A 13,393-nucleotide genomic window follows, 5' to 3' on the forward strand; every position below is an offset into this window, starting at 1 on the left:
TGCACATACACACTACTAACATTAGTAGTGTGGAATATGCAAAAAAAAAAGGGATATGAGATGGTTTACTGTATGTAAACCATGTCTCATATCATGTCGGGTTTGTGAAGGAGAAATGAAAAGCCGGCAATTGAATTACCGGCTTTTCTATAGAACACTGCTGCGTATTTCTCGCAAGTCACACTGCTGGTCCGTGTGTAATCCATATTTTTCTCGCCCCCATAGACTTTCATTGGTGATTTTTTTGCGCATTACGGTGACAAACGCAGCATGCTGCGATTTTGTATGGCCGTAGAAGACCGTATAATACGGATCCGTAAAATACGGCTGATAGGAGCTGGGCCATAGAGAATCATTTTACAGGTGTATTTTCTGCGCTCATACGTCCGTAAAACTCGCCAGTGTGACGCCGGCCTTAATTTGTGTTTTAATGAAGTGGGGCAATCACTTTTTCACACAGGGACCTGTAGGTTTGGATTTCTTTTTCTCTTACTAATAAAGACCATCATTTAAAAACTGCATTTTGTGTTTACTTGTGTTATCTTTCTCTAATATTTAAATTTGTTTGGTGATCCAAAACAATTAAGTGTGATATACATGCAAAAGAATAGGAAATCAGTAAGGGGGCAAACTCTTTTTCATACAACTATATGTACCCTAAAATTGTGTTATTAAAAACTATGGCTCGACATGCAAAAAAATAAACCCTCACACAGCTCCATCAGTGAAGAAATAAAAAAAGTTATAAATCTCTGAATATTGTGACATAAAACAATTTTATTTTTACATAGTTCAGAATTTTTTAAAGCCACTAAAATACAAAAAAAACCTATAAGTTTGATATCATTACAGACATGCTGATCTAAATAATCATGCCCCCAGCTAACTTTTAGGGCTTGTGCACACGCTGCGGATTCCATTGCGGAATGTTCCACAGCGGAATTGATAAATCCGCAGTGCAAAACCGCTGCGGTTTTTACTGCGGATTTATCGCGGTTTCTAGTGCGGTTTCCGCTGTGGGTTTACACCTGCAGTTTTCTATTGGAGCAGGTGTAAACCCGCAGCGGAATCCGCACAAAGAATTGACATGCTGCGGAAAATAAACCGCTGCGTTTCCGCGCGTTTTTTTCCGCAGCATGTGCACTGCGGATTTCGTTTCCCATAGGTTTACATTGTACTGTAAATTTATGGGAAACGGTGAACATACCCTTAATGCTCAATGAACTCCATGGAAATGGAGCTTAAAAAACTATGCAGAATTACATTTTCTTTTTACCACACTTGGATTTTTTTCTGTTTTTTAGTACATTATACGGTAGAGTGAAAGGTGTCATAAGCAACCCTCATACGGCTATGTCGATGGGTCTTGGAAAAATGGAAGAAAAAAATCCACAAAAAAAAAACAGCAAAAAAATAGCAGAAAAAAAGGCAGCACCGCTTATCTGCCCAGGTCTTTGAACAAATGCAGTACAGGATGTATTTCTGCTGTTTGTTTTTTTTTTTTTTTTAATTTTTGGAGGATTTTAGTCCTCTTTTGTGGCTTTGCTATTAGTTTAGTGATAGGACTCACAAGTGTGGAGACCCTTGGCGTGGGTTGTGAGCTTGCATGTTTTGGGCAAAATATCGACCAATACCTCATTATTTTTGTGTATTTTATGCACTGTATTTTTCAGGGTGCAGCCAGCCCAGCACGTTTGGTCTTATATACAGGGGTGTTCACACTAGGATGCATTGAGAGAGTGCTGGCCAGCCCGCCTAATCGAATAGTAGGGGCATGACAAATAGGCTGAGAACCAGACACTATGCATTACCTACATGTGAACAGCGCCCTATACAGCCCTCTATTGTGTTATTATTATTATTATTATTATTATTATTATTTATTTATATAGCACCATTGATTCCATGGTGCTGTACATGAGAAGGGGTTACATACAAGTTACAGATATCACTTACAGTAAGCAAACTAACAATGACAGACTGGTACAGAGGGGTGAGAACACTGCCCTTGCGGGCTTACATTCTACATAAATGTATACTAAGCAGTCACCCCCTCCATGAATGGGTAGGTGGTGAGTGGCTGCCTATTTAGTATTTTGCACCTGTGTTGCCAACTTTTTGCTATATGGGCTGGCTGCATCCTGTAGTGCATTTTTCAAAGACCTGGGCAGGTAAGCAGTGCTGCCTTTTCTTATGTGATTAGTATACATGTGGTCACATGCCTACTAGACGTGCTCGGCCTCGCTTAATACCAGTGTACTGAGCAAGACCAGACATGTCTAGTTGGAATGTGGCCGTATGCAAATTGCTTACTTCCAGTCACATGGCCGTTTGCTCCCAACATTGGGGAATAGAATAGTCACATAGAGAGACTCCAAACTTGTTCCCTAAGGCTGGACAACCACTTTAACACCCCCACATAGCCATGTAATGCCATCCTATATATATATTCACACATGCCAGTATATAAAGCAGGTGACTCACAATTCATGATTTGGACTGCGTTTATGGATGTGTGATTGTGGCACATTGGGTCCGCTCTTGGCTCCTGGCCTCATTACAGCAATGGTCCCGTGGAGCTGGTTGGATATTCTTTGCTGGTTCTGTGTGCTCAGGAAAAGTTTCTGCACCCCAGATATATTCTAGAGAATAACATACAGTGAAAGTAAATGGGTGTCACAACTGACACCAGATAATCCAATTAAAAACAAAAAATCCCTTTAAAAAAAAAAAAAAAAGTCTTGTAATTTGCCATTTCTGACACACTCAGATATTCCGGACAGGAGATCATATACAAAAAAGCAAACTTGGCCCAAGCTATCACTAGGACTAGCGGAGGGACAAGAAGTATCATGAAAGTTGAAATTCGGCATCTTGTCCTTTTGCTATCAATCACAATAAGCCACTGCCACAGTTGTTTGGCAGCGGTTTACTCCCCTGTACCCATCAAGCACACATGCATGCTTGACTGGGTGGAGCATGCAAGTGTATGGTGATGTCATATAAGCTTTTCGGAAAGGCACCATCAAATACATAGTGCATAGCCTATCATAACTGAAGAGGGCACCGCTGACCCCGATGGTTGGGCACGCTGATTCATTGATTGGACAGAGTTATTTGGGCAACGGCATTTGTTCCTCCTGGCCAAAGACGAAATGGTAATATATATTAAATAAAAAGTATTATTACGGATTAGTAGTGGTCAAACATCGTACCATATCAGCCTGGCGAGCGTCGTTATCCATCCCCTGCAGATGCTTCACTGCTGGCGACAGTCTTAGGACGGCGGCACACGTTTCTGACATAGCAATAGAGAATCAAAGTGTTATGCCGGCATCAAATCGGTTTTCAATTCACACAAATGTCCTTTGTGGTGTTGGTGACAAATCAAGAGACGGAAGGATCAGACATGTTGGATTTTAACAGGCTCGATCCTTGTCCCCCGAGCAGATAAGCAGTGACAGAATGGCAGCCGCTTATCTCCATACCGTAGCAGATAGATATCACAAGTGCAGTGTCTGACCTTCAGGCGCTTGGCGTTCAGGCATCATTTCTGGCGTCTCCCTGTCTTTGATTGTCTTTTCACTGCTGTTTTTCCGATTTGCGGTGGATAATCCAGGCTGCTGGGCCTCGGGGGTGACACTCTTTTCAGGGGTTTGACTCCTGGACCTGCTCCTGTCGCTAAAAATATTAGAATACAATATTTTATTCCTTTTTTTTTGCAGAATATATTTTATGTAGGTTATATTGTCATTTTGCATGTTTCATTTTTCTGATGTAAAAAATTATAGTCGATTGCAAATTATGGTGTCACGGCCAATAATGTGCAAAACTTTATAATCTGAGCTGGGACTTCTGTGCCGCTCTGTTGGATTTTCATTGCTTTTTGAAGGGGTTTCTCAACTTTTTTTTCCCACTTAAGTAAGTACTTTCATTGTGTTATTGCCAAAAGTTTCCATGACTTGTGACAACGCCATTGAGCCCTTGCTTAAAAGACAGATATAGTACAGGTGGCGGTGTTAATACATGGAGTGAAGGGGTGGCAGTAGCACCTGGGACTCGAAAAAAAAAAAAAAAGAGTGTCCCTTATGTAAAATAAGAAGACACCAGCAGCCTAAATGGCAGATAGCTGGGGGGGGTGTGTTTGTACAAATATTATATTGGGGTAATGGGCCAAGACAGGTGTACGCTTCCCGGCTTTAGAGACGCTCTGTGCATGTCCGGAAGTTCAGAAGATGGCTTCCGGTCATGTGCAGTGTGCACCTCTGAAGCCGGGAAGTGTACACCTGGCTTCAGAGACTCTTTGATGATGCCGATATGAGCGGTACACATGCGCTAGATTTGAATGAGTGGCGATGACGCCAGCTCGTGGAAATTATGTTAACACACCCACAGGGGCGTGATAGCATGGAAAGAGGGCTGACTAATCTGGGGCAACTAACGCCCCATTGACTAGTCAAAGCCCTCATTAGCATAGCAGACAGTGACATTATAATATTTATTTGAATTACATTATACAGGGCTGGTTAGGCAAAAGAGTTTTATCATACATAGGTGCATATTGTTGGGCTGGAGGGCATGGGGAACCGGACAGGTTCCCTTTAACAGCTCTTATATAGACTAGTACTACAGTAGCCTCCTCTAGTGGCAGTAGTTAATATTGCAGGCATGCATTTAACTATACAGATAGAAAAAAACTATAGTGGAAAGACAGTTACTTATGGTGACATTGGCAAAGGGTAATCAGGTTTACTCCCACCCTCCTTTCCAAAAAATGGTGAAATAATATATGTACCTAGTTATTAAAGAAAATGTATTTGTTGCTAAAAAACAAAGTGATTACACTGGAAACAAACGTTGACCTATTACAGACTGGTGGAACCTGTTCTACATAACCAGCACACACCCTTGCTTCTTATTATATGCTAACATGTGGATGTAGTCCAGGGAATTTCCCACAAAGGCGGAGCTATGTGCAGAGCAGCTAGCGCTGTTGGATGAAGACAGAGGCGTAAAGCACCGCAACAGAGCAGATGACTCTCTCAATGTTCCCTCCCATCCGTCCTGTCCAGTAATGGGCCCCTAGATCTCATTCACAAAAGACAGCCCACAGAGGGGAACTAAATAGCAAAAAAAAGGGATGCGGTGCAATGACAGCTGATGCTAATGCGTCATTTTGGACTTTGCAGTGCCACCTGGGAATGGTAGATTTGCAACAGATAGAGCACGCATTTAAAGCTCATCTGCCATTTAGATGGCTTTTTGGAATAAACCCATGCATTATATGAGGATTTACATTAATTCATGCCATTATATATTTAGCATTTTTTACTTTTTTCCCCCTGTACAATTTCTTAATTATTTTGACTTATCTTTGCGCGAGTGTGTGGAGACCAGTTGCTATGATGTCTTCCATACCCAGCACACAGAGAAATATTCCTCCTCCTCTGTCTCCATTTAGAACATGTTGAGAAGCAGCTGCAGCATGGAGAATGTTATACACCAGTACTGAGCAGTGTAGATCTGAATCCAGGACTGGGGATAAAACGCTTACTGGAATGCTCTATGTGTCAGTGTCTCTTTAGTAGACTTCAGTAGACAGCTACAATCTGATCCCTCATTAAGACTAGAAGTCTATATTGTTTTGACAGATTTTAGCACTTTTTCAGAGTGAATAATGAACTTCAATAGCTAGGAATTTGGGAGATGGAGAAGTGGCTCATAAGTGGAGAAAGAAGCATATCTTTGATAAGTTATATCAAAAAGTTTCTTATATTCGTTTGTGCAATGTTTATGCATAGTTTGTTAAAATTACAGTCATCATGAACGGTCCGTAAGATGATGTTATACCTGGAGTTCATTTCCACACATTTGGCTTTCCTCAGCTCGTCCAGCAGAGTCTTGTTCTCTTCCTTCAGCAAATTTATTTCATTGGCTGCAAAGTGAAAAGACTTTCTTAAGATTAAATCTAAATCTGGTGATTGCACGTTTACACAAAGGTGCGCTAATCCCAGAACTATGCATATTATTTTAAGCAGAACACTAAGGTTTGGATGTGAACGTCTATTATTTTCCCCTTCAAACATCCATATATTACACATGCACAAAACACTACCAGGTATTATAACAACGAAAACAAGAGAAGAGACTATGCATATCTCTGAAGCCTAGGTGACCCCTTTGACTAAATGAAACATAGTTGCAAATAATGGCTGCTTGTGCAGTTTTAGATCTGCATTGGCCATGCATGTGGTTTGAAAAGAAAAGTAAGCTGCTGCCAGACACATCTGGAGTACAGATGCTGGCACTGAAAGGGTCACCACTCACTGGCATCATCTGTACTCCAAATTAGTACATTCTGATATTAATGCAGGCACACAGACTGGGGGAAAGTTTCATAACTTTTAATGCTGGACAAAATTATATAAGAAATTAAAAAGTTTAGTTACTCTTAAACTGGCGAAGTGTTGCAGTACCCAATATACTCACTTAGAGAGGAGATCTGCTGAAGATTGTGGAAGTGACAGTTTTCATATTCTTGTTGCTTCTTCTTTGCTAGTTCTTGTGTCACTGTGCACCGATCACACAAACCAGCTCTCAGCCTGAATGATCAAACATGAACATGTGAAATCTGGTGTATATTTCTTTATTATTTATATAAAGGTATACAGCTGCTTCTCACAAAATTAGAATATCATCAAAAAATTAATATATTTCAGTTCTTCAATATAAAAAGCGAAACTCATATTATATAGAATCATTACAAACAGAGTGATCTATTTCAAGTGTTTATTTCTGTTAATGTTGATTATTATGGACTCTATATAATTTATGAGTTTCACTTTTTGTATTGAAGAATTGAAATAACTTTTTATAATTTTGTGAGAAGCACCTGTATATACGAAGAGTATAGAAGAGAACAGCAAGCAAGCCCAACATTTGGAGAACTGATGAGTGTGTATGAATAGCAAACTCACCTGTTCTCAAGCACCTTAATATTTTCATTCAGAACTTTGTGCTGTTCTCTTAGTACATGGTTCTTAGAAAATAGCTCCTCAATCCTTTGTGCATCTCTAAAATTGAAAAGTGAATATAGTTAGGTGTATGTATATATATATATATATATATATATATATATATATATATATATACACACACACACACACACACAGTACAGATGGGCACACCTCATTTACAGATTTTCCTGTATTTTCATGACTATGAAAATTGTACATTCACACTGAAGGCATCAAAACTATGAATTGACACATGTGGAATTATATACTTAACAAAAAAGTGTGAAACAACTGAAATTATGTCTTATATTCTAGGTTCTTCAAAGTAGCCACCTTTTGCTTTGATGACTGTTTTGTACACTCTTGGCATTCTCTTGATGAGCTTCAAGAGGTAGTCACCAGAAATGGTCTTCCAACAATCTTGAAGGAGTTCCCAGAGATGCTTAGCACTTGTTGGCCCTTTTGCCTTCACTCTGCGGTCCAGCTCACCCCAAACCATCTCGATTGGGTTCAGGTCTGGTGACTGTGGAGGCCAGGTCATCTGGCGTAGCACCCCATCACTCTCCTTCTTGGTCAAATAGCCCTTACACAGCCTGGAGGTGTGTTTGGGGTCATTGTCCTGTTGAAAAATAAATGATGGTCCAAACCGGATGGAATAGCATGCCACTGCAAGATGCTGTGGTAGCCATGCTGGTTCAGTATGCCTTCAATTTTGAATAAATCCCCAACACTGTCACCAGCAAAACACCCCCACACCATCACACCTCCTCCTCCATGCTTCACGGTGGGATCCAGGCATGTAGAGTCCACCTTTTCTGCGTCGCACAAAGACACGGTGGTTGGAACCAAAGATCTCAAATTTGGACTCATCAGACCAAAGCACAGATTTCCACTGGTCTAATGTCAATTCCTTGTGTTCTTTAGCCCAAACAAGTCTCTTCTGCTTGTTGCCTGTTCTTAGCAGTGGTTTCCTAGCAGCTATTTTACCATGAAGGCCTGCTGCACAAAGTCTCCTCTTAACAGTTGTTGTAGAGATGTGTCTGCTGCTAGAACTCTGTGTGGCATTGACCTGGTCTCTAATCTGAGCTGCTGTTAACCTGCGATTTCTGAGGCTGGTGACTCGGATAAACTTATCCTCAGAAGCAGAGGTGACTCTTGGTCTTCCTTTCCTGGGCGGTCCTCATATGAGCCAGTTTCTTTGTAGCGCTTGATGGTTTTTGCCACTGCACTTGGGGACACTTTCAAAGTTTTCCCAATTTTTTGGACTGACTGACCTTCATTTCTTAAATTAATGATGGCCACTCGTTTTTCTTTACTTAGCTGCTTTTTTCTTGCCATAATACAAATTCTAACAGTCTATTCAGTAGGACTATCAGCTGTGTATCCACGAGACTTCTGCACAACACAACTGATGGTCCCAACCCCATTTATAAGGCAAGAAATCCCACTTATTAAACCTGACAGGGCACACCTGTGAAGTGAAAACCATTCCTGGTGACTACCACTTGAAGCTCCAAAACCAGAAAAGACTTGGCACTCAGAAGGAAATCTTGGCATGCAATGAAAATGTTTATTGATGTGCATCCATAAAGGCAAGTTGAACGTTTTCGGTCCACATCCGGACCTTCATCAGAACAAATATACTGGTATTGAGAAAAACATGTATCCTGTCTCTATCAGTTCTATCGCGACTCCTAAAGCAACTTCAGTCGCTCTCCCCATGCGCTGACTCATACAGGACTCCCGCCTGCATATACCAGTATATTTGTTCTGATGAAGGTCCGGATGTGGACCGAAAATGTTCAACTTGCCTTTATGAATGCACATCAGTAAACATTTTCATTGCACACCAAAATTTCCTTCAGAGTGCCAAGTCTTTTCTGGTTTTGGACTGTTTTGGGTTGGATACCCTACTTGAGCACCTATCTCACACATTACGAGTGCCGTAGTGCTCCATTTCAACATCTACCTCTTGAAGCTCATCAAGAGAATGCCAAGAGTGTGCAAAGCAGTCATCAAAGTAAAAGGTGGCTACTTTGAAGAACCTAGAATATAAGACATAATTTCAGTTGTTTCACACTTTTTTGTTAAGTATATAATTCCACATGTGTTAATTCATAGTTTTGATACCTTCAGTGTGAATGTACAATTTTCTAAGTCATGAAAATACAGAAAAATCTTTAAATGAGAAGGTGTGTCCAAACTTTTGGTCTGTACTGTATACACACACACACACTGTATATATTTTTATGTTCTAAAGAAAAACGAATATTAATGATAAACTAGGCTGCTGAGTAAATGTGTTGTTATATGTACACACACTTGTGCTAACACCACATTTACCCACCAGACCAGTTTTGTAATTAATATTCTGTTTCTTTTTTTTTTTAATAACATTAAACAATTGGCTTTCATTATGAGGACAAAAATATTTTAAAGAAAATATTTTAGAGTAATCAGTTAGTTAGGTTTTTGCTGCCCCACCTAAAAGCATCATGATATAGTGTCAGAGACCCCAATTCCAGCCATGCATTAATTACTGGGCTGCTTGCTGCAGTTTGTGATAAAACCATTGTTATCTGCTGCAGAGCTACCAGTTCTCTGAATGTTAGGGTACCATTACACTAAACGACTTACCAACGATCACGACCAGCGATGCGATCGTTGGTAAGCCGTTGTGTGGTCGCTGGGGAGCTGTCACACAGACAGCTCTCTCCAGCGACCAACGATCAGGGGAATGACTTCGGCATAATTGAAACTGTCTTCAACGATGCCGAAGTCCCCCTGCAGCACCCGGGTAACCAGGGTAAACATCGGGTTACTAAGTGCAGGGCCGCGCTTAGTAACCCGATATTTACCCTGGTTACCATTGTAAAAGTAAAAAAAAAAAACACTACATACTCACCTTCTGATGTCTGTCACATCCCCCGGCGTCCACAGGGTTACGCGCTGCTGCCGAGAGCTTCCTGAACTGACAATGCGTCAGCGCCGGCAGCAGCGGTGACGTCACCGCTGTGCTCTGCTTTACGGCCGGCCGGCGCTGACACATTCAGTGCAGGGAAGCCGCCGGCGGGGGACGTGACAGACATCAGAAGGTGAGTATGTAGTGTTTTTTTTTACTTTTACAATGGTAACCAGGGTAAATATCGGGTTACTAAGCGCAGCCCTGCGCTTAGTAACCTGATATTTACCCTGGTTACAAGTGAACACATCGCTGGATCGGTGTCACACACACCGATCCAGCGATGACAGCGGGTGATCAGTGACGAAATAAAGTTCTGGACTTCTAGCTCCGACCAGCGATATCACAGATCCAGATCGCTGCTGCGTGTCAAACACAACGATATCGCTATCCAGGACGCTGCAACGTCACGGATCGTCGTCGTTCTCGCTGCAAAGTCGCTTAGTGTGAAGGTACCTTTAAGCTCTGTATAATCCCGCACACACCACTGATTTGCAGATTTCTGCACAAAGCTACACAGAGCTCATGAGTATGGTTGACAACTTGGCAGCAGGTTTACTAGTCCTAGTGTGATAATCTCCTGCGGATAAAAACAGCGATTTTATCAAAACTACAGCAAGAAGCCCAGTAGTTAACTCATCGCTGCAATCAAGGTTTCTGCATCTATATTAAGCTGAAATTAGGTGGCAGAAACCTTGTCTCAGATTCCTTTTAAGATATTATTTATATGCCCGTGTTTCAAACAGACAGCATGTGTCTGTAACACAGATGGCATCTGTCTATTCTCGGTTTTAATTCCAGATCATTTGCTAAGATGGGTGAGTTTGGTATGCAAATAAGAGCAAGGAAAAACAATTTTCCGTAGACATGTGAAAAGAGCCTTAAAATATAATGTGTCCATGTACTGTTAATTAAAAAAAAAAAACAGGAAGAACATGTATAATAAAGACCGATGTCTTTGCTTTTTATATAACTAAATATTTTAAGGAACCGTAATGGGAGCAAAAAAAGATGCCTGCAATATTCTTTTCTCCAGGTAGAGGGAGTAGAAGGGCAGCATTGAGTCTCTGTTCTTATGCATTTTAATTAGATTGTAATGGTGAGAAAAAAATAGGAATATCAGTGGGAACTCAAATCAGTGATGTATAAAAACTGAGAAAAGTAGTCTAATAAAGCCTCACTCACCGACACTTCTCCATTGTTAATTCTGTGAGTTTTGCTTGCATACCTGAAACAAAGCAAGTTATTAACATAGTTATTAATTTCTAAGTGTAAAGTCCAGTTGTTTGTTGTAACTAAAGCTAAAAAAGCACAAAAGATGTGTTTACTTTTTTACAAAAACGATAACATTTTGACTTAAAAAAGTTAAGAGACTCATGACCCTACCACTGTTTCACTGGTCATCCTTACTTGGACCACTTTTAGTATGTAGTAGCCACTGAATTTTGGGAAAACCCTACAAGACCTGTTTTACAGATGTTTAGAACCAGTCATGAAGACATCACAATTTGGCCTTTGCTCAGATCTTTACACTTGCTTATTTATCCTGTTTCTAAAACATTAACTTCAAGAACCAACTGTTCATTTGGTATCTAACATTTCTTAGATACCAAAGGTGCCATTGCAGACAGATGTGGGCTCTTTGCAGTCCAATAGTAGATCATAATGTACCCCTTTATGTCTCTGTTACAGAAACTGCTTGCTGCTTTGGAAGTTTAAGTGAGCCCTAACCTCTTAAGCCTTGTGCAATTGCACAGGTTACAACAATAATATGTCCTATAACAATAGCTACAAATAATTGGTTGCAGTTTTTTTAAGCATATTTTCTAATTTATTGATTGTCCTCAATCATCTGCTTTGATGGTCATATCCTATGCGTAGCAGTTACTATGATCAGTCTTAAAATTGTTAATTGTATAATTGTTTAAATTTCCAACATTTTAGGGTTTCCATAGTCAAAAGTGACTGGTTTAGACAGCACTTTTTTGATGCCATATGGCAGGTATGTAGACAATGTTGTGATGGAAGACTGTAGCAGATTTTCTTGCTTGTTTATCAAAGGAGTGGTTAATAATTAGAGTACCAGCAATGTTGCTGTAAGTGAGAAAGGTTGTTAACCTTTAAAGAACGCAGTACACGTAGATCATTGAATTCCACTTTACACTTTTTTTGATAAACATTATCCGACAAAGTAAACCTCTGTTCACACTGTTCTATGCTCTTTGTATTAATGATTCCGATATTACTGACATCAAAGCTGATTTAGTCTGCAGCTTCATTGTCAAAAATACTGGAACCGCTATGGGCACCATATCAAGCTAATAGGAACCATGAGAATTGTTGGGATGCCTTTAGAAACTGATCCTTCAGAACTGTCAGAGCTCCTGGCTCTGTTATGAACAGAAGCCGTGAAGATAGTGTGAACCAAGCCTTAATGGAGAACTAAGTATGATTCTACACAAGTTAGAAAAATGTTAAACATTTGTATGTCATAAATGTAATTATAGTTAAATGGAGATTCACGGTGACTTCCTTAGCTACTACTGTATGGAGAAATTATAAGAAAACGTGGAGGAATTATTCTGAGGACCACTCTCCATCTATGATGAACAGGTTCTCACTGAGGTCTTTTAGTTTATGTGTGAACTATCCTAAAAAGAATAGACTCCAAAGACAAGTGAATGTCTCCATTGTCACCTCCAAATAGAGTTGTCTTCTACTTGACCTTAGGGACCGATATTGTGTTTAGTTATACCGGCTTCTAAGGAAGGTGGCTGGCCATGCTGCGAAATGTTAAGGTACCTATATACATGCAGTTAAAACTAGTGGGATCAGCCAACTTTTGTAAAATTTGTTTGAGGGCCTTCATTTATTTCCATACACAAATACTGTATATGGTTCTCCAATAAGTTTGTAGGATCTGCCAACAGTAGTTCCGGGGTGGGATGAGGAAGAGAACTGTTCCCTTCAGAAAGCTTGCCAACATCTGCAATGATGAACTGAATTTCCCTGTGTATAATAAGAGCAGCCGTATGTTATACAGTACAGCTTTTATACCTCTGCTGTCTGAGACTCTCTGCCACACACATTGCTACATGTCTGCTCAATAATGAGAAAATATTCTTTCCCTTAACGACTCGTGACACGTGACAAACCTGTCTGTCGGGTTTCTGGCTTTTTACACAACTCCAACAGCTATTTGCACTTCAACTTACACTTTGCCAGTGTTCTAAGAAAATGACATTGAAAAAAGTCCCTACTACTTGTTAAATTCCATGTACCTCCATCTGATGCGAGGTGATGAAACATCTGGTCAAACTTCACAGATGATATTGGGTTAAAAGGGGTTAAACGACAGTGTTGTTACCCTCAAATCCAACAGATTATGGACAGGCATGTAGCATGAGAAGCCTTA

General features: G+C 40.3%; 1 protein-coding gene across 2 annotated transcripts in view; it reads right to left on the reverse strand.

Annotated features, from left to right (window-relative positions):
- The window catches only part of RBBP8NL (RBBP8 N-terminal like), a 36,828-nt gene that overhangs the window by 10,482 nt on the left and 12,953 nt on the right, over positions 1–13,393 (reverse strand). For both annotated transcript variants that reach the window (XM_077252886.1, XM_077252885.1), the window contains exons 3-9: positions 11,164–11,206; positions 6,978–7,073; positions 6,490–6,602; positions 5,851–5,935; positions 3,524–3,681; positions 3,216–3,298; positions 2,485–2,642 (exon numbers count right to left, since the gene is read on the reverse strand). In XM_077252886.1, the coding sequence (XP_077109001.1) occupies positions 2,485–2,642; positions 3,216–3,298; positions 3,524–3,681; positions 5,851–5,935; positions 6,490–6,602; positions 6,978–7,073; positions 11,164–11,206 (736 nt within the window). The remainder of the gene's footprint in view (positions 1–2,484; positions 2,643–3,215; positions 3,299–3,523; positions 3,682–5,850; positions 5,936–6,489; positions 6,603–6,977; positions 7,074–11,163; positions 11,207–13,393) is intronic.

Source organism: Ranitomeya variabilis, chromosome 4 (genome assembly GCF_051348905.1).
Source record: "Ranitomeya variabilis isolate aRanVar5 chromosome 4, aRanVar5.hap1, whole genome shotgun sequence".
Lineage (NCBI taxonomy): Eukaryota > Metazoa > Chordata > Amphibia > Anura > Dendrobatidae > Ranitomeya > Ranitomeya variabilis.